The sequence below is a fragment of the Heptranchias perlo genome, chromosome 9 (genome assembly GCF_035084215.1).
Source record: "Heptranchias perlo isolate sHepPer1 chromosome 9, sHepPer1.hap1, whole genome shotgun sequence".
Lineage (NCBI taxonomy): Eukaryota > Metazoa > Chordata > Chondrichthyes > Hexanchiformes > Hexanchidae > Heptranchias > Heptranchias perlo.
The window spans coordinates 63,428,438-63,450,765 of NC_090333.1; the positions used below are offsets into that span (position 1 = coordinate 63,428,438).

At 40.0% G+C, this 22,328-nt stretch overlaps 1 protein-coding gene across 1 annotated transcript in view; it reads left to right on the forward strand.

The window, feature by feature from the left end:
• Positions 1 to 22,328, forward strand: part of aspm (assembly factor for spindle microtubules) — a 68,129-nt gene that overhangs the window by 37,342 nt on the left and 8,459 nt on the right. Inside the window, exons 18-25 of the mRNA XM_067990640.1 lie at positions 1,553 to 7,996; positions 8,599 to 8,748; positions 11,521 to 11,687; positions 12,659 to 12,818; positions 16,085 to 16,294; positions 17,216 to 17,365; positions 18,205 to 18,396; positions 18,712 to 18,904. Of these exons, the coding sequence (XP_067846741.1) occupies positions 1,553 to 7,996; positions 8,599 to 8,748; positions 11,521 to 11,687; positions 12,659 to 12,818; positions 16,085 to 16,294; positions 17,216 to 17,365; positions 18,205 to 18,396; positions 18,712 to 18,904 (7,666 nt within the window). The remainder of the gene's footprint in view (positions 1 to 1,552; positions 7,997 to 8,598; positions 8,749 to 11,520; positions 11,688 to 12,658; positions 12,819 to 16,084; positions 16,295 to 17,215; positions 17,366 to 18,204; positions 18,397 to 18,711; positions 18,905 to 22,328) is intronic.

Consider the following 22,328-nt stretch of genomic DNA (forward strand, 5'->3'; position numbering starts at 1 on the left):
GCCTCAAATATCCCCCACCACTCGTAGGGACCAAAACTAGACTCTGTACTCTAAACACAGCTGTACCAAGACCGTGTATAACTTGAGTATAGTGTTCCTAGTTTTATTTTGTCCTTCCATACACCCTGAAGCCCTATTTGGTATTTCTTTAAAGGGACCATAACAGCATTTACAACATTAAATCCTTGATGCTCAATGTAGGAGGAGTAAACTACCAACAGAAATTATTTCTGTTTGGGCTGACAGCAGTAACTAGAGAGTTTTGTCCAATGCTTGAATAGCTGTGGTTTTCTATTGCAGTACCTTCACAATTACCTATGTTTACAGGATTGATTTATCTGAGGTGATTTGCAGATTAAGTCCTTAATTGAAGGTTTTTTTATCACCCTAGAGAAATCCCTCTAGAGCCTTTAGGATTTTTTTTGGCCCTTAGTTTCAGTCATGTATGGGCAAAATCTCCTGTGCCACTTGACTATTTCAGCACCATATCACTGGAACGCTCAACCGTTTCAAAGAGTTGTTGAATTCCAGTAGCAGTTTTTGTAGTTGTAGATGTCAGGGTTTCATGTGACAGTTGTGATTAAGCTTTCTTGATCAACAGTCTAAATTGTTCTCCTTTCTTTCAGAACATGGAAATTGTCCAGGAGCTGGCAATGGCTCTGAATTTGTTACCATAGGTTACAATTGCATGCCTGTAATCAGATCATGCCCTGTTTTCTTCACTGGCTCTGGTGCTCCTCTGCAAAGTGTAGAGTTGGCTAAACAGAATCTGGTATATAAACTGGTTCAAGTTTTTAGCAGTGTGGCTATAATTCAGGGATCACATTCAAAGACAGAGCTTTCTATCTAGAAGCATGATGTAAGCTTGTTGAGATTTGAACCATTGTTCTTTCCAGCAATGCACTGAAAATCTGACACCCATGTTGGCATGATTAAAGTCTTGATTCCCAAATCTTGTCCTGCATGAAACTGAATAGGGACAGAGTACTGCTCCATTTCCAGTTCGGTATTTGCCATTTTGGGGTTTTCCATATGTAGATCTCCAGGCCACAAGAAGTTGGCCAGGTTCTTCAGTAACTTCAAAAGTTGCACAATGGGTTTCAATCTACTCTCAATATCTTGCGAAAGGATAGGTCTTGACACGTTGCCATCTCTAATTTCAAGGCAAGGGTCCTTCATGAGATTGAATTGACTATCTGATTTTGATTCTAATAAGTACATACTGGTCAAGGTAAAGTTGGGCTTTCTGACCTGCTGAATTTGAATGTCAAGTAGTCACTTGGGAGGTAATTTAAAACAAACTTTAGAGGCAAGTATTTAGAGATTTGTCCATGGTCGTAGTTTTCTGAAAACTGTTTTGAAGGCCCAACCATGGAACCCTAGCAGTAATCTATTCACTGAGTGGGATTGTGACACAGATTCACTTTGACTATGGAGATTGTTTTTTGAGTGCTGTTTTAATTTTTAAAAAATGGTATCGTTCTCTTTTTGTTTTGATGCAAGATATTCTTCTGAGTATTGTAATGTTTTTTTCTCTTTATTTGTGTAACAGGCTTATTGGAGAGGATATGCTGGTAGAAGACAGTTTCAGAGAGCACGCCACTATTGCATTCTCATACAAAGTCACATCAGGATGAAAATCGCAGTCACCTCTTACAGACATACTGTATGGGCCACTGTTACTCTTCAGAGGCATTTCAGAGCACATCGGCTAGCTTTAGCTGAGCGAAGGGATTATTTGAAATTGAAACTATCAGCTGTTATGATACAGTCTGCATTTAGATGGTGGAAAGCTTGCAAACTAGAAAAGCAGACCAAGGCTGCAATAGTAGTACAAAAATACATAAGGGGTTTCCTCTGTCGATACCAATACAAAAGTTTTCAGCGGTCCATATCCTTGATTCAAGCATATGCTAAAGGATATCTAGTAAGAACTGAAATGAGCAAGAGGAGAAATGCTGCTATTACGCTACAGAAGTACATAAAGGCTTATGTGACAGGAAAGCATGAATATGTTTCTTATCAGAGACTCAAATGGGCTGCAGTAGTAATTCAAGCTGCTTATCGTGGTTTAAAAGTGAGGAAGCTCTATTGCCAAACTAAGTCAGCTATAGTAATCCAATCCACTTTTAGAATGTACCTGCAGCGAAAGAGGTTCATTGCTATTCGGAAAGTGGTCGTCACCATGCAGACTTTAGTAAGAATGCAGTTGGCTCAAATTAGGTTCCTAAAATATCGCCAGGCTGCCATTACTTTACAACGGCGTTTCAGAGCTAAGCAACAGGGGAGGAAACAGATGCAGCATTACCTAGCACTTCGACAGGCAGCTGTAAAGATGCAAGTAGCTTTTCGGAGATGGCGAGCACAAAAGGAGATTAGAGAAAATCAAGCTGCAATTACAATACAGTCTTGGTACCGAATGTATATAGAAAAACAAAAATATTTACATCAAAAAGAAAGTTGCATTCAAATCCAGTCATGGTATCGATGCTACATGGCTCAACGTGCTTTTCGCACTATGAAAACTGCAATGCTGATCATCCAAAAATATTATAGAGCTTACAGAGAAGGAAAAGCTCAACGTGAGAAGCATCTATTAATGCTCAAGGCAGCAATAACTATACAGGCTTACTTTCGAGGTATGCTGGCTCGGCAGCTTGCCAGAAAAGTGAAAGCTGCGTGTATCATTCAGTCGTATTGGCAAATGAGAAAAGAAAGATTCAAGTTTTTGCATTATAAACAATGTATCGTTGCACTGCAGGCCCATGTGAGAAGATGGCAAACCCAGCAAAGATACCATTCAATGAAAATTGCAGCTTGTACATTACAAGCCCGTTTCAGAGCCATTTCAGCTCAAAAGAAAGCTCAGTCTGAGTACAAGGCATTAAGGTCTGCAGCTGTTGTTTTGCAGTCTGCATACAGAGGGTTACAAGCAAGAAGGCAATTTTGTATGTTACGGTCAGTTGTGAAGATCCAGTCTACGTTTCGTGCATCTGTTGCACGAAAGAGATTCATACAAATTAAAAATGCTACCATCAAAATTCAGGCCTCTGTGAAAATGATCCAAGTACAGAAGTATTACAGATCCCTTCAAAAGACCACAACTTATGTCCAGAGGCGTTACCGGGCGAACAAACTTTGTTTGGAAAAGCGAAAAGAATATCTGAAGAAAAGGGAAGCTTGTATACGTCTTCAGTCTGCTGTTAGACTGTACTTAATTCAAAAACAGTTACATTTGTGGAGGCAAGCTGCTGTTAAAATTCAGTCCACGTTCAGAATGCATAGACTAAGGAGTCAGTATCTTAGGATCCGTTATGCCGCAGTCATAATTCAAAGAGGATTCCGTGCATACAATAAAGGAATTTATCAAAGGCAGAACTTCCTAAGAATCAAAGAAGCAGTAATATGTTTGCAGGCAGTCTACAAAAGTTACAGCGTGCGCAAAATGATCCAGCTTCAACATAAAGCAGCCATCAAAATCCAGGCAGCTTTCAGGGGGCATGCTTCAAGGGTCAAATACTTGGCAATGCAAAACGTTGCTATTGCAATTCAGAGATGGTACAGGAATTGCAAAGTTGGGCAGCAGCAGCGACTTAAGTACCTTAAAATTAGGGCAGCAGCAATTATTCTTCAAGCAGTATGCCGTGGATTTTCTGCAAGGGAAAAATTTAAAATGCAACATAAGGCTGCAGTGATTGTGCAAACTGCTTTCCGAAGGTTTAGAGCGCAGCACCAGTTTAGAGTGTTAAAGAATGTTGTGGTAACTGTTCAATGCCGTTATAAAGCAAAGTTGATGGGGAGAAAACAACATCAAGCATATCTGACAATGTGCCAATCAGCAACGACACTTCAGGCAGCTTATAAAGGTATGATTGCAAGGAAAGAATTTAGAAGAAAACGGCAAGCTTGTATTGCGATACAGTCTTATTTCAGAATGCACAAAATGCATGCAAAATTTAAGACAAGGAGACTAGCAACGTTAATAATACAGAATAGATTCAGGGCTCATGTGCAAAGAAAATGTCAAGAACAAAACTATCAAAAAATGAGGACTGCTGCCATAGTGTTGCAAGCTGCATTTCGTGCCATGAAAACCCGAAAAAAGTTGAAAGAAATTCACAAAGCTGCTACAGTTATCCAAGCAATGGTTAAATCTTACTCAGCCAAGAAGCGTTACACCTCTCTTAAAGCTGCTTCAATTCTACTGCAAAGGCAATACAGAGCATTGGTGTTGACCAGAAAGCAGCGAGAAATTTATCTATCTGTCCATAACGCAACTTTATCTATACAAGCGGCTTACAGAGGCATGAAAGTAAGGCGAGACATTCGCTGCAAGCACAAGGCAGCTGCAGTGATACAAGCCGCATTTAGGATGCGCAAAGTATGCCTTCCGTACCGGGCAATGAGACTGGCAGCTATGATAATACAAAACCATTATCGCGCTCACCTTAAAAGGAGAATTGATCGTGACAATTATATGAAGATTCGCAACAGTGTTCTGCTTATTCAGGCTGCCTACCGAGGAATGGGTGTTCGAAAGCATGTGAGAAGCATGCACAAGTCTGCAACACTGATACAGACTTATTATCGAATGCACAAGCAGTGCCAATGCTACAGGAGACTCAGGTGGGCAGCAACTCAGGTACAGCGAAGATACCGAGCTTGCAAAATCAGAGATGCCCATGTGAAACAGTATAATGATGTGAAGAAAGCAACAGTTCGTATTCAGGCTGTTTTCCGTGGTATGAAAACAAGGCAAGAAATTCAGAGAATTGGTCAAGCTGCCATAATCATCCAGAGAAGATTTAGGGCCTATAATGATCGAAAGAAATACCTGTCTCTTAGAGCTGCTGCTACTATAATCCAACAACGATACCGTGCACTCGTGCTTAGCAGGATTCATCAACAGCAATATTGTTCTGTCCGTAATGCAACTTTAATTATACAAGCTGCTTATCGGGGCTTGAAAGTAAGACGAGAGCTCCACTGCAAGCACAAGGCAGCTGCAGTGATACAAGCTGCGTTTAGGATGCACAAGGTTTGCCTTCCTTATCGGGCAATGAGACTGGCGGCTATGATAATACAAAGCCACTATCGAGCTCACCTTAAAAGGAAAACTGATCGTGACAATTATATGAAGATTCGCAACAGTGTTCTGCTTATTCAGGCTGCCTACCGAGGAATGAGTGTTCGAAAGCATATGAGAAGCATGCACAAGTCTGCAACACTGATACAGACTTATTATCGAATGCACAAGCAGTGCCAATGCTACAGGAGACTCTGTTGGGCAGCAGCAGTCGTTCAGCGAAGATACCGAGCTTGCAAAATCAGAGATGCCCATGTGAAACAGTATAATGATGTGAAGAAAGCAACAGTTCGTATTCAGGCTGTTTTCCGTGGTATGAAAACAAGGCTAGAAATTCAGAGAATTGGTCAAGCTGCCATAATCATCCAGAGAAGATTTAGAGCCTATAATGATCGTAAGAAATACCTGTCTCTTCGAGCTGCTGCTACTATAATCCAACAGCGATACCGTGCACTCGTGCTTAGCAGGATTCATCAACAGCAATATTGTTCTGTCCGTAATGCAACTTTATCTATACAAGCTGCTTACAGGGGCATGAAGGTAAGACGAGAAATTCACCGCAAGCATAAGGCAGCTGTAGTGATACAAGCTGCATTTAGGATGCACAAGGTTTGCCTTCCCTATCGGGCAATGAGACTGGCAGCTACGATAATACAAAGGCATTTTCGAGCTCACCTTAAAAGGAAAACTGATCGTGACAATTATATGAGGATTCGCAACAGTGCTCTGCTTATACAGGCTGCCTACCGAGGAATGAGTGTTCGAAAGCATATGAGAAGCATGCACAAGTCTGCAACACTGATACAGACTTATTATCGAATGCACAAGCAGTGCCAATGCTACAGGAGACTCTGTTGGGCAGCAGCAGTCGTTCAGCGAAGATACCGAGCTTGCAAAATCAGAGATGCCCATGTGAAACAGTATAATGATGTGAAGAAAGCAACAGTTCGTATTCAGGCTGTTTTCCGTGGTATGAAAACAAGGCTAGAAATTCAGAGAATTGGTCAAGCTGCCATAATCATCCAGAGAAGATTTAGAGCCTATAATGATCGTAAGAAATACCTGTCTCTTCGAGCTGCTGCTACTATAATCCAACAGCGATACCGTGCACTCGTGCTTAGCAGGATTCATCAACAGCAATATTGTTCTGTCCGTAATGCAACTTTATCTATACAAGCTGCTTACAGGGGCATGAAGGTAAGACGAGAAATTCACCGCAAGCATAAGGCAGCTGTAGTGATACAAGCTGCATTTAGGATGCACAAGGTTTGCCTTCCCTATCGGGCAATGAGACTGGCAGCTACGATAATACAAAGGCATTTTCGAGCTCACCTTAAAAGGAAAACTGATCGTGACAATTATATGAGGATTCGCAACAGTGCTCTGCTTATACAGGCTGCCTACCGAGGAATGAGTGTTCGAAAGCATGTGAGAAGCATGCACAAGTCTGCAACACTGATACAGACTTATTATCGAATGCACAAGCAGTGCCAATGCTACAGGAGACTCAGGTGGGCAGCAACTCAGGTACAGCGAAGATACCGAGCTTGCAAAATCAGAGATGCCCATGTGAAACAGTACAATGATGTGAAGAAAGCAACAGTTCGTATTCAGGCTGTTTTCCGTGGTATGAAAACAAGGCAAGAAATTCAGAGAATTGGTCAAGCTGCAGTAATCATCCAGAGAAGATTTAGGGCCTATAATGATCGGAAAAAATACCTGTCTCTTAGAGCTGCTGCTACTATAATCCAACAACGATACCGTGCACTCGTGCTTAGCAGGATTCATCAACAGCAATATTGTTCTGTCCGTAATGCAACTTTATCTATACAAGCTGCTTACAGGGGCATGAAAGTAAGACGTGAGCTCCACTGCAAGCACAAGGCAGCTGCAGTGATACAAGCTGCTTTTAGGATGCACAAGGTTTGCCTTCCTTATCGGGCAATGAGACTGGCAGCTACGATAATACAAAGCCACTATCGAGCTCACCTTAAAAGGAAAACTGATCGTGACAATTATATGAGGATTCGCAACAGTGTTCTGCTTATTCAGGCTGCCTACCGAGGAATGTGTGTTCGAAAGCATTTGAGAAGCATGCACAAGTCTGCAACACTGATACAGACTTATTATCGAATGCACAAGCAGTGCCAATGCTACAGGAGACTCAGGTGGGCAGCAACTCAGGTACAGCGAAGATACCAAGCTTGCAAAATCAGAGATGCCCATGTGAAACAGTACAATGATGTGAAGAAAGCAACAATTAGTTTTCAGGCTTTTTACCGTGGGAAAAAAGTTCGAGATTTGGTTAAAAAAATTAAGGCAGCCCGTAGGATTAAGTCATTCTTGCAGATGTGCATTACCAGGAAGTTATTCTTGAATCAGAAGTCAGCTGCAGTAAGACTCCAAGCTGCATTCCGTGGCTATCGAGCGAGGGTACGGTACAGAGCTATGTGGCTTGCAGCCGTTTCAATTCAAATTTGGTACAGAGCCTGCAAAATGGGTCGTTCACAGCTTGTGAAATATCAATCCATGAGGCATGCAGCAATCACAATTCAGGCTGCCTACAAAGGCATGGTTGTTCGACAGTGGGTTAAGCAGAAACATGCTGCTGTTAAAATTCAGTCAGTACTCCGTATGATTCTGTATAGGAGGGCTTTCCTCAGAATAAAATCTGCAGCAATTGTAATGCAGTCTTGCTATCGTGCTTATGAAGCTAGAAAACTATACAGAACATACAAAGCAGCAGCTGTTGTATTGCAAGGACGTTATAGATCTTACCTCCTAATGAAGCAACAGAGATCAGCTTACTTGACATTCCAACAGACAATCATCACCCTTCAAGCCAGAATACGAGGATTTATTGCCCAAAGAAGTTATAAAAAGCTTCAACAGAGCACCACAAAAATTCAGGTAATATTTCAGATGGTAAATTTAAATTGGCTATAATGTGTCCTATCGCAGCATTACAGTTTGAATACAATTCAAAGTTAAATTTGTAAACAGAAATAAAAAGCTCCTGACTTTTTCATAGACAGTGTCTTTAATAAAGTACATGGCAAGCCATATAGATTGATTCTCCTGTGGTATTCACGGTAATCAGAGGATACAGGTTCTCTCTTGCCTGTCTCTACTGCTTCTCGTTCATCTCTTTTCGGGTTCTTTCCCATTTCCCTCTGTTTTTCTCTCCTCTCGCTCTCTCCTCTTTTTCTCACGTTTATCTTCCTCTCTTTCTCACTCACTCTTGCTCTCTCTGTCCGCCTCTCAAGTGGGATGTTTTATGTTGCCAAATGGAGGAGTGATTCGGCAAGGAAAGGCACCCAGACCACTGGCTATATATTCAGGTAGCGAATGTCGGGGGTTGATTAAGAAGGGATCAGACCAGGGGTTGGAGACAGTAGGACAAAGTACAAATTGCCATGGAATGTATTCAAATATTACCAATATGTGTGGTCTGTTTTCATTCTGTCTTTAATTACAGTAGTTTACTTCAATTTTTTTAAAAATCCTTGCAGGCTTGTTATCGTAGAAAGAAACAGAGGCAAAGATTCCTTGTCTACAAGAAAGCTACTTGTGTGATACAGCAACATTACAGAGCTTATTGTCAAAGAAAGGTTGAACAACAAAAATACTTTCAGATGAAGCATGCTGCTGTCATAATACAGGTATTTCTTTGGAAAACTGTAACAAGGTAATCTTCCTCCCTGAATCCATGCTGATTCACCTGGAGCACTGTGTTCAGTTCTGGGCACTGCACCTTAGGAAGGATATATTGGCCTTGGAGGGAGTGCAGCGTAGTTTTACTAGAATGATACCTGGACTCCAAGGGTTAAATTGCGAGGCAAGGTTACACAAACTAGGGTTGTATTCCCTGGAATTTCGAAGATGATTTGATCGAAGTTTCAAGATATTAAGGGGAACTGATCAGGTCGATAGAAACTATTTTTGCTGCTCAGGGAGTCTAGGACCAGAGCACATAGCCTAAAAATTAGAGCCAAGACTTTCAGGAGTGAAGTTAGGAAACACTTCTACACGCAAGGGGTGGTAGAAGTTTGGAACTCTCTTCTGCAAATGGCAGTTGATGCTAGCTCAATTGTTAATTTTAAATCTGAGATTGATAGATTTTTGTTAACCAAAGGTATTAAGGGATATGGGGCTAAGGCGGGTACATGGAGTTAGGTCACAGATCAGCCATGATCTCATTGAATGGCGAACAGGCTCGAGGAGCTAAATAGCCTACTCCTGTTCCTATGATTGTCCTTTAAGAAGCTGTGATGATCCAGATATTCCCCTACTAGACCCTTCTAAGAGTTCAGCAGTTTCCCCTACAATTGATGTCATGTTTTTGAGGCATGTCTTGTGACCCTTTTTTAAAATAATACTTTTACTTATGACTGGAAAGTTCCAGAAAGTAATCGTTTTTAAAAAGAAAAATGTTCATAGGATTTGCTATTCTATTTTGTTTTGAAGCCTGTGGAAGTATATATTTTCTGGACCAGGTGCTTTTGCTTTAAAAGTACTTAGCCATTATAATGTCCATTTGTTTCTGTCAACATACTGCCGGGCTGCTCTTCTGATGACTTTGAACGTTTGATCTCTGACTTTGGCAAATTGCTTTTCTCTTCCCTTTTAAAGACTCTGCAAAGTAATTTAATAACTTTAACACTGGTTTGCAAACTGTTTTCTTATCCTCCAATTTTAATCCCCGATATCCTCTTTATTGGTGCTATTATATACTGATATGAAGTTGATACCTGCTTAAAGCAGTGAGACCTGGCAACATAGAGTTATACTGCTGACTTGGTGTCACTTGCTGGTCGAGTAGACAGAGCTTTGTACGTTTATTCTTGCATGTGCAGAGTTGTACTCAACGGCTAAATCAATCTACCACCATTGGTGAAATGTTCCAAGGCCATCCAAAAGATTTGTTCAGCTTTGCACTGGCTGCCAGTCTCATCACACCAAAATGCGATGTACTGTCAGTTTTCAATTTCACTCAGTAATTGCACCAGATTTTGTTGCATGACATTGATGCAAAATGAATAGCTAGATTAACAGTAGATCTGTACTTTATTTTGCTCTTTGTCCACTGTATGTATAGTTGAACAATCCTTGAATGACACTTGTAATGTTTTCTGCATTTGTTATTTGTTTTCTCTTTGCTTCTCTAATTGTTTGTTTGTTTACTTTATAATTTTTCCCATTATCTCTATCAGATTTTTTATGTTTCAAATGCATGTAACTTGTCCCTTGCGCAGTTCTTTCCCTACTTAATCGTGTTGCTGCCTTTTTACCCAGTCAGTGTTTTGACTTTAGTTGGGTAAATTTCAATTGTAAGTCTTTCCAAATGTTTCTTGAATATTTATTTATCTGTAGATTTACCATACACTTAGAGTGTGGTAATCTTAACTTATTTTACACTTCCTCACTGTCTGATTTTTTTTTAAAATCCAGCAATTTATTTTTTGATGCTGCCTATTTACATACCTTACTATTCTTCTCATCTTCAGCCTTATCGACCATAGGCTCACTGGTCAAGACTAAATGCAGAATAGCCTTGGACCTTACTGACTCTTTAACAATCTTTAAGGCAGTCGTCTTACAGTGCCTTTAATAAATGCTGCCCTTCTTTAGATTTTGAATTGTTTTTGCATCAATTATTACCTGGATTATTGAGATCACCATAATCACCATTCTGGTCTTTCCGATCTCCTTTATTACAAAACGTTCCTTCCTCTATTGCTGCCTTTCCTTTTTTATCCTGAACTTGAATACGAGCTCTATTCTATTGGTCAAACACTTACATAATTTCTTGCTGTTGATACAAAATCTTCCCTTATGCAGCACCATTTCTTGCTTTGTTGTGTCTCGCACCTCCTGTAAACTATAGTATGCATTTAAATTGTAGATATCTTGGTTTAACTAGCTCTGTTACTTCAATTTCAGTTTATCTTCCTTAGCAAGCATGCTTCCAGCTCTGCAATTGTGTTGCTTGTGTTTTCAACATTGATATTTATTTGAGCATTTAATTTTGTTTTATTACTTTTTTTTGTCTTCCCTCACATTTTCACTAACTTTTTTTTATTCGTTCATGGGATGTGGGCGTCACTGGCAAGGCCAGCATTTATTTCCCATCCCTAATTGCCTTTGAGAAGGTGGTGGTGAGCCACCTTCTTGAACCGCTGCAGTCCATGTGGTGAAGGTTCTCCCACCATGTGGAAAAGGTTTTTAAGCATGGGCAGACTCGTTTTGGGTCCAAACAATTTTTTCCATATCCACTAGTCTAAAAATCTTAAGTGCAGGAATATTGTGACCTCAATATGCTACTTTTGTAGTTGAAATGCATCATTTTAATTTAAATTGTTTTCTGTTCTTCTTGACTCCACCTTGACACTCATTCTCCGTAAACCTTATTCTGTATTTTAATTTTGTTTCAGACTACATTCCGTAGGCACCAAGCAAGACAACTAGTTAAAAAAATGAGAGCTGCACAAAAAATCCAGGCCTGGTTTAAGGCTCAAGTTGTACGTCGGCAGTACAAGTCCATACTTAATTCAGTTATATTCATCCAAGGGCAATTGAGAGCAAAACAGGAAAGATTCAGGTAACTTTAAGTAAAGGAAGTTGTGTGAGGTTATTCTTTACACTTTTTCTCTTAAAATGTGAGTTTCAGATCAAACTGATTGCAATATTTGCCATGTTTCCCAAAGCACAATTCAAATTGTCTAAATGCAGTTTGTTCACTCCTAAGTAGCAAGAAAGAAAAATAGTTGCAATTTTGCAACAAAAATGCCAGACTAATTTGTGTTGAGGCACGAGGGAGAGGGGAAAGTGCAGAAACTGCGCCAGTGCTGTAAAGAAAATTAATTTAAAACATTACTATTGATAACCCCAGAGGGCTGTGGATGCTCAGTCGTTGAGTATATTTAAGACTGAGATCGATAGATTTTTGGACACTTAGGGAATCAAAGGATATGGGGATCGGCTGGGAAAGTGGATTTGAGGTAGAAGATCAGCCACGATCTATTGAATGGCGGAGCAGGCTCGAGGGGCCGTATGGCCTACTCCTGCTCCTATTTCTTATGTTTCTGATAACAAATGGCCAGTGAATGTGTTTTTTTAAAAATTAGTAATATCCTTCAAACCAATTTAACAGTCCTTGAGATGAAAATCTCATCTCTCTGACTGTAAGGGTCCGATGTAAAATGAGTTTAGGTAGTTTCAATCCAGGTCCTAGTGGTTTAGGTATACAGCACAAAACTGTGCACAAACACCATACCAATTAGCAATTTCACTCTGAGTATATATCATAGCGAGTATTGGAAATGAAACAAATGCTACACTCATGCAGTAGGGGATGCTCTTCAGAATTTGGGCCAGAGTAGATGGTGTTTGCTGACTCACAGTCCCTGAAATGGAAAGTGCTCCCTTGCCACATTGATGAGTACAAAAGGGAAAAAAAATCCTTGCATTGCTGTAAGTACAGTTATGGGTCCTGTTTTAAATGTGCCCATTTTTGAAATTATTTTGGTTAAATTAATTAATTTATTTTTTTTATATATTTCATGACTGTAGGTTCTTAAAGATTCGGGCTGCCACAATTGTTATTCAGCAAAGATGGAGAATGAGTATTGCGACAAGGCGATTGCAGCATGAAAACTTAAGAAAAACAATGGCAGCAATCAAAATCCAGGCCATTTGGAAAGGACTTAAAACCAGAAAACAAATGATCAAGGTACCCCATTTGCAAGAATGATTTTAAATTTAAAGAAATTACTGGCAGGGAGAAGAGAAAGGAATTGATCGCTTACATTTTCTTTGTCCTTTTGATTTAATTTGATTGCTGCTCAGCCATGCATTCTGGTGTTTAGTGTTAACATGCCATGTTCAAATCCAGACTAAACTGATGGGATTAAAGTCTCCTTTCTTTTCTGCCAGCTGCGGGTTTAGGTAAAGTGAGTTTGAACAGTTGTGACTCAGTTTCTGAAACAAAAACAGTGAGTCAGTCAGCGTCGGTAAAAGGAAAAGACAGGTTAATGTTTTGAATGTAACCCTTCATCTGAATGGAAAGATACACAAACACTGGTCAACAAAGATCAAAACTGGGAACAATATCTATGTTTTTGTCTGCAGCCCTATGGTTTGAATGCTGACTTTAGTAACTTCAGACTATTACTATATCCCCCATTTTCTTCCGGCAGGGGTGCTGTTGATTGGGTTTGGTCTTTTTGAGTGTGGGGAGGAGAGGCAGGGTGACATTTTGAGCGGAGATCCTTTGTTAGAACATATTCCTGGTGGGGTGGGGGCGAGGGGTACCTGTGCCAGAGTATTGGCCTGTAGTTTCTCTTAGGTAGACCAGTAGGTCATACATTCCCATGTAAAAAGAAAAAGATTAGTGAAGACAAATGGAGGTCCCTTACAGTCAGAAACAGGAGCATTTATAATGGGGAACAAGGAAATGGCAGAGCAATTAAACAAATACCTTGGTTCTGTCTTCATGAAAGAGGACACAAATAACTTCTCAGAAATGCTAGGGAACCAAGGGACTAGTGAGAAGGAGGAATTAAAGGAAATTAGTATTAGTAAAAAAAAAATAGTGCTGGAGAAATTAATGGGACTAGGGCCTGATAATCTGCATCCCAGAGTACTAAAAGAGGTAGCCATGGAAATAGTGGGTGCATTAGTTGTCATCTTCCAAAATTCTATAGATTATGGAACAGTTCCTGCAGATTGGAGGGTGGCAAATGTAACCCCACTATTTAAAAAAGGAGGGAGAGAGAAAACAGGAAACTACAGACCGGTTAGCCGAACATCAGTAGCAGGGAAAATGCTAGAGTCTATGTAAAGGATGTCATAATTTGACACTTAGAAAATATCAACAGGATTAGACAAAGTCAACATGGATTTATGAAAGGGAAATCGTGTTTGACAAACCTACTGGAGTTTTTTGAGGATGTAACTGGTAGAATAGATAAGGGAGAACCAGTAGATGTTGTTTATTTGGATTTTCTGACGGCCTTTGATGAAGTCCCACATAAGAGGTTAGTTTGCAAAATTAAAGCACATGGGATTGGTGGTAACATACTGGCACGGATTGAAAATTGGTTAACAGACAGGAAACAGAGAATAGAAATATATGGGTCTTTTTCGGGGTGGCAGGAGTGACTAGTGGGGTACCGCAGGGATCAGTGCTTGGGCCCCAGCTATTCACAATATATATCAGTAATTTGGATGAGGGAACGGAATGTGACATTTCCAAGTTTGCAGACGACACAAAGCTGGGGTGGAATGTGAGCTGTGAGGAGGATGCAAAGAGGCTCCAGTATGATTTAGATAAGTTGGGTGAGTGGGCAAGAACATGGCAGATGCAGTATAACGTGGATAAATGTGAGGTTATCCACTTTGGTTGTAAAAACAGAAAGGCAGAGTATTATTTGAATGGTGATAGATTGGGGAATGTTGATGTACAAAGGGACCTGGGTGTCCTTGCACACCAGTCACTGAAAGCAAACATGCAGGTGCAGCAAGCAGTTAGGAAGGCAAATGGTATGTTGGCATTCATTGCAAGAGGATTTGAGTTATACAGGGCCTTGGTGAGACCACACCTGGTGTATTGCATGCAGTTTTGGTCTCCTTATCTAAGAAAGGATACACTTGCCATAAATTGTAAACAATTTTACAACACCAAGTTATAGTCCAGCAATTTTATTTTAAATTCACAAGCTTTCGGAGGCTTCCTCCTTCCTCAGGTGAACGAAATGAAATCCTCGAAATGAAATCGTTTTCATTTCGTTCACCTGAGGAAGGAGGAAGCCTCCGAAAGCTTGTGAATTTAAAATAAAATTGCTGGACTATAACTTGGTGTTGTAAAATTGTTTACAATTGTCAACCCCAGTCCATCACCGGCATCTCCACATCCTTGCCATAAAGGGAGTGCAGCGAAGGTTCACCAGACTGATTCCTGGGATGGCAGGACTGTCTTATGAGGAGAGATTGGGTCAACTCAGCCTGTATTCACTCGAGTTTAGAAGAATGAGAGGGGCTCTCATTGAAATGTATAAAATTCTGACAGGGCTAGACAGACTGGATGCAGGGAGGATGTTTCTCCTGGCTGGGGGGTCCAGAACGAGGGGTCACTGTCTCAGGATATGGGGTAGGACATTTAGGACTGAGATGAGGAGAAATTTCTTCATTCAGTGGGTGGTGAACCTGTGGAATTCTCTACCACAGAAGGCTGTGGAGGCCAAGTCACTGAATATATTTAAGAAGGAGCTAGATAGATTTCTAGACACAAAAGGCATCATGGGGTATGGGGAGAGAGCGGGAATATGGTACTGAGATAAAGAATCAGCCATGATCATATTGAATGGCGGAGCAGTCTCGAAGGGCCAAATGGCCTACTCCTGCTCCTATTTTTTTATGTTTCTACTGTGTTTTTTCAGCACTATCTATTTTCATTTCAAACCTTTCATTCCACACCCCCCGCCCTCAATTTTGGTCTCTCCCATGCATTCCTCTGTGTTTATGCATGTTAAAATATATGTCAGTCAGCATAATTGGTTAAAGTCTCTTGAATTAACTTTCCTTTCTACTCATTACCTCTGCACATAGCTTCATGTCATCAGCAAATTTAATGATCCTGTAGCTACCCTGTTGCCTTTTAATATTGTGAACAACTGGGGTACCAGAACAGATCTCTGAAACACAACTGGTTACTTCTTCCCAGATTGAACACTTTTTGTTTAACACCATCCTCCACACACGACTGGATTACCCCCATCCAATAATTTAATTCCTTCTTCAAAGAATTTCAGTAGGTTTACAAAGCATGATCCATTGATCCTATTCAAAATACTGATAAATTACTTGTGAAACTGTTCTATATCAAAGTGTTTTTCAGATAATGTTTGAAATTGAGTGTCAAAGTTAAGTAGCTGGAGCAAATAACATCTTGCAAAACTAATATACCACCAGATTTATTGTCCATTGTTGGAATTACAGAAACATGAAGCTGCCTCTCAAATTCAGTTGATGTACAGAGGTTATAATCAAAGAAAGAAGTTCCTTCAGCAAAGATCGGCTGCATTGGTTATACAGGGACTTTACAGAGCATGGCAGCTTGCAAAAACTGAAAACATGAAATACAAAAAAACCAGAAAGGCTGTAATTCTCTTGCAAGCTGTATGTCGTGGGTGGCTAGTTCGTAAGAAGGTATGATTTTAATCACGAGTGAAAGTTTTGAATAAATACTAATTTTTCAAAGCTCACCATAAACAGAATTAGGTCTCTGCAAACCTCCCAATTGTTTGGTTCTCTACTGAAAATAAATATTGTTATACTTCTACAAGGAGCATCATGAATAAAATTATGACTTGGATCCACGTTTTTCTCTGCTCACTGAAATTAATAGGAAAAATTAGATGTGCATAAATAGGGAGCAAGACTTGGAGAAATCGGTAACAGACTTAGTTTGTCGAGGAATTATGAGTCTTGCTGCCATCTTTTTGAGCAAATTTTGCTCCTAATTTCAGTTAAGGATTATTAAGATCTTGTTAAAGGCCGATCGCGCAGAATTGCTAGATGGGGGAGAGAAGAAGAATCTAAATGAAAGGTGATTCTTGAGCTCAAACTCGGAACTGGTGTTAGCTGAATGAAGGGCAATATTTCACTACTTTCCCACAGCACTGACTAAAGGAATGAGTACAAGTGTTTTGAACCCAACAGCAAGGATGCAGCTGCAATTGTCTGCATTCAGGCCAACAAGGTAGGGCTGCTGGGAGTGGAGAGTGCCTGTGAAAGTCACAAATGCCCTCGACTCTTAAACCACAAGGTCCTTGTGGATAAGTAGAGCTTAGTGTATTTAATTTGCCTGTGTAACAAGTTAAAATGTAGGAAGAACAAAGAAGTGATATTAATATAAGTTTCAGGAAAAATGTTCTTTTAAAAACTTGAAGATATTTTGTTGCATCAGGAGCATGTGTGATAGTCTGTGTCAAAGCTGTAGCTTGTCTATCATGTTGTATTCAAATTTAGAGAACTGAATTATCCCCAATAACTGAAATGCCGATTTTACAGTGCAATGATGTTGCCATATTAAATCCTGGTTTATTTATTTTTCCTTTTCATTCACAGCATGCGGAGCAAAAATTGGCAGAAAAAAAGCTTCGTTTTACTGCTGCCGTCTATTACCACCTTTGTGCCATTAAGATTCAAAGAACATACAGAGGTTACGTGGCTCTTAAACTTGCAAAAGGCACGATTAATTCTGTCATCTGTATCCAGGTAAAAAATTAAAGAGGTGAACTTCAATCCAGATGATCAAAATTTTAAAACAGCATTAGTAAGTTTAGATATGCTGGGGGGAAAATTCATCTAGTTACTACGTGTAACAATATTGTAGATTTATCCTGAAAGAATTTGTTTACAATATCTCTGCACATGCTGACTGGAGGAATTATCCCCCCCCACTGTGGTTTATTACGACTTGAGTCTTTACAAGTCATTTCACCCCGTTAAATGTTCTTCTATGATTGTAACAATTTTGAATGGAACTTTCATTCATATGGCATCTTAGCACATCCTCCAAATGTCCAAAGCACTTCACATCTGATTGATTTCTTTTTAAGTATAGCCACTGCTATGAAGTGAATGTGGCAGCCCACAGTACACAGCAAGGTTCCAAAACAGGAAATGAACGGATAACCAGAAAATCTGTTTTTGGTCGTGATGCTTGAGGAAGAAGTGTTGGCCAAGACATTGAAGAGTACCACTTAGAGTGGGACTTGAGCCCACGGCCTTCTGAGTTAGTGACACTGCTATCAAATGAGCCAATCTCAAACTTGTTGCTATTGTTGAGATAGGAATGCTTCTGCAGAAAGTTTACTGATTTGTAAATAGTAATTCGGTCCACCCCTGTCACAGCATTACCTTGAACTACTACTTGTCCACCCAGCCTACTTGAACTATTTAACTCACAATTTCTTTGTCAAACTGATACCAATTGCATTATCCATTACTGAGTGAGTGAGGATTAAAAGTCACATTGCTTGCCCTGCTCATTAGAAATTTAATTTTTTTTTAAGGTGCTTATCTGTTGATTTATTGCAAATCTTTCATTATAGAGATGGTTCAGGACTTGTCTTCAGCGCCGCAGATATCTCGATCAACGTCAGAAGATCGTTGTAGCACAGCGAACTGTGAAAGTCTGGCTCATGCAACGTCACAGAGCTGCTGTTGTCATTCAAAAAGCTGTTCGAAGGTTTATTTTTCAAACCCGGAAAAAAAGATTTTATTGTGGAATTATCAAAATACAGGTACTCTAACTTTAACTTTAATTGTGGTTGTTTATTGATGTCATTTGAAGTATTTGTTGCATATGAGCATCATAAGTGAGAAAGAAAATGTGCATTTATATAATTTAGTTTTCTGTTTATTTTTGGAGTTTGCAAAATAATGTGTACTGTACCCAATTAAACTTTATTTAAATGGTCATATAAATTGATTAAAATCAATTGCAGGGAGGCTGTAATGCTGATTTCTCGTGGTACACTTGAAACATTGTGCTTTATAAATGCACTTTAGTTTGATCTTGTCAAAGAAAATATCAAAATGAATTTCTAATTTTGTAGGCTTTGTGGAAAGGATATTGCTTGCGCAAGAAAACCAACAATCTTCAAGTAACTGCTATCAGACGCCGCATTCAACAGGCAAATCAAAACAGCACTGAGGAGCAGAAATTATGCAACAGAACAGCTGTAGCTCTAGATTACATTCTTAAGTACAAACATTTCTCTTACATTCTTGCAGCTTTACAGCATTTAGGTTTGTATATTTCCATTTTCTACAAACTATTTGTGTAATACAATAAGATTACCTGAAAATGCACTTTATTTATTAAAATTAGTCTTAATTGAGTCTTTCACTGGGGTAGTGAGGAAGGTTAACTGCAACAATATCTGTTTCATTTTTATATTTTGGGAATGTGGCTTGGCCAGGGCATAAATAGAAAAGATATAGGTGTCGCTGGCAATGCCGGCATTTATTGCCCATCCCTGGTTGCTCTGAGATGGTGATAGTAGGCCGCCTTATTGAATTGTTGGTAATGGATTGCTAGGCCAGAGGGCAGTTAAGAATCAACCACGTTGATGTGGGACTGGAGCCACGTGTAGGCCTGATCAGATTTCCTTCTCTAAAGGACATTAATGAACCAGTTGGGTTTTTATGACATTCCATCAACTTCATGGTTATTTTTACTGCTACCAGTTTTTATTTCCAGATTTAAAAAAAAATGAAATCAAATTCTCAACTGCCATGTTGGGTTTGAATTTGTGTTCTTAGATTATTAGCCCAGGCCTAGTTACCAGTACAGTAACATAACCATTATGTGACCATACCCCTTTCATGGAAAGTTTGATAAATGAACTCCACTTGTACATATTAGTTACATTGATGAAACACACTCCACCTGTAACAAACAGCAGTGTTCAGATGAAGTTAATCACTTATGCTTCATTTTCACCTGAACCCTTTATGCTACTGTCTTGTGACACATCACTTTGTTTTGTCCTATCTTCACCACGCACTGCATTGTATGTTTTATTATGCTGGGGGAGATTTATTAAGTTTTTTTTTAATTTGAATTTGCTTTTACTACAAACTCCTTTGTTGTCTGCGTCGGGTGAAAACCCTGATCCGACGACTAAACCACATTAATGTGCTTTACACTAGTTGTTCGTCACTTTAAAAAAAATGTTCTCAATATTACATCCACAAGTCCTACTTTTTGTAAAACAGTTACAAATTTAACATCATTTCATGTATCCTAATTCAGCACTGTTTTCCATGTTGCCAAAGCTCTGGCATATAGCACTGGTTTGGAGCAATTGACTGTTCAAATTCCCCAATACTCACTGTTAGTGTAAATGGCTCTCTTTTATTTAGATACTGTCTCCCTCCCTTTCAAAACTGCTTTCATCCCCGGCCCCTAAAAGACTACCCTTCACTGTCGTCCCTAGCTACTGTCCCATTTCCAACCCCTCATTCCTATCTGTGAGCTATCTATTTTACAGGTTTAGTCTTCAATCAAAAAGGCTGCAAGGTGTTTTGATCCGAAGTATAATAGCTTAATTCAGAAGTTATAATAAGTAACAAAGATGTTAAAATACACGATCGTAATTAAACATACTAATAAGATGAATACAACATGACAAAGTTTATCATTGTACAAAGCTCCGAGGTGCACATCTCGAAGGTCTTTCATATTAGTTGAGTGGTCCAGCGTCGTTCCAAGGATGTTCCAAACAATACGAAGCTCTGTATGGGCCTCCCATCAATCATCCTTCCTGTCTCGTGGGGCTGCCATGTCCTACTCCCTTATACACACAATATTTGATATTGCTACCTCCCACAAGATTAGTTTCCTCTGAGTTATCAAGAACTCTTCATCTTTACACAAACTAGAGAAAACTCCCCTTTCCCATCTCATAAACAGGAGATGAGAATGACACCAGATGCTCATTTCTCAGAGGCCCTCGCTGCACTAGGTCATCAAAAAGCTTGTTTTGGATGAACATAAAGCCTTTATTCACAGAGAAAACTAACATAATGCTTTTCCCTAACAAAACTCCACCACCTGCATACGTCTCACATTAAGCCCATCATGCCCATTCTAACTGACCAATACTGTCTCCTCACTGCCCCCTCCCTCAGTGTATAAAACTATAATCCTTGTCCTTATTTACAGATTGCTCCATGGCTTCATTCTCCCCTACTTAGAATCATAGAAGTTTACAACATGGAAACAGGCCCTTCAGCCCAACATGTCCATGTCGCCCAGTTTATGCCACTAAGCTAGTCCCAATTGCCTGCACTTGGCCCATATCCCTCTATACCCATCTTACCCATGTAACTGTCCAAATGCTTTTTAAAAGACAAAATTGTATCCGCCACTACTACTGCCTCTGGCAGCTCGTTCCAGACACTCACCACCCTTTGAGTGAAAAAATTGCCCCTCTGGACCCTTTTGTATCTCTCCCCTCTCACCTTAAATCTGTGCCCCCTCGTTATAGACTCCCCTACCTTTGGGAAAAGATTTTGACTATCGACCTTATCTATGCCCCTCATTATTTTATAGACTTCTATAAGATCACCCCTAAACCTCCTACTCTCCAGGGAAAAAAGTCTCAGTCTATCCAACCTCTCCCGATAAGTCAAACCATCAAGTCCCAGTAGCATCCTAGTAAATCTTTTCTGCACTCTTTCTAGTTTAATAATATCCTTTCTATAATAGGGTGACCAGAACTGTACACAGTATTCCAAGTGTGGCCTTACTAATGTCTTGTAGAACTTCAACAAGACATCCCAACTCCTGTATTCAATGTTCTGACCAATGAAACCAAGCATGCTGAATGCCTTCTTCACCACCCTATCCACCTGTGACTCCACTTTCAAGGAGCTATGAACCTGTACTCCTCGATCTCTTTGTTCTATAACTCTCCCCAACGCCCGACCATTAACGGAGTAGGTCCTGGCCCGATTTGATCTACCAAAATGCATCACCTCACATTTATCTAAATTAAACTCCATCTGCCATTCATCGGCCCACTGGCCCAATTTATCAAAATCCCGTTGCAATCCGAGATAACCTTCTTCACTGTCCACAATGCCACCAATCTTGGTGTCATCTGCAAACTTACGAACCATGCCTCCTAAATTCTCATCCAAATCATTAATATAAATAACAAATAACAGCGGACCCAGCACCGATCCCTGAGGCACACCGCTGGTCACAGGCCTCCAGTTTGAAAAACAACCCTCTACAACCGCCCTCTGTCTTCTGTCGTCAATCCAATTTTGTATCCAATTGGCTACCTCACCTTGGATCCCGTGAGATTTAACCTTATGTAACAACCTACCATGTGGTACCTTGTCAAAGGCTTTGCTAAAGTCCATGTAGAACACGTCCACTGCACAGCCCTCATCTATCTTCTTGGTTACCCCTTCAAAAAACTCAATCAAATTCATGAGACATGATTTTCCTCTCACAAAACCATGCTGACTGTTCCTAATCAGTCCCTGCCTCTCCAAATGCCTGTAGATCCTGTCTCTCAGAATACCCTCTAACAACTTACCCACTACAGATGTCAGGCTCACCGGTCTGTAGTTCCCAGGCTTTTCCCTGCCGCCCTTCTTAAACAAAGGCACAACATTTGCTACCCTCCAATCTTCAGGCACCTCACCTGTAGCT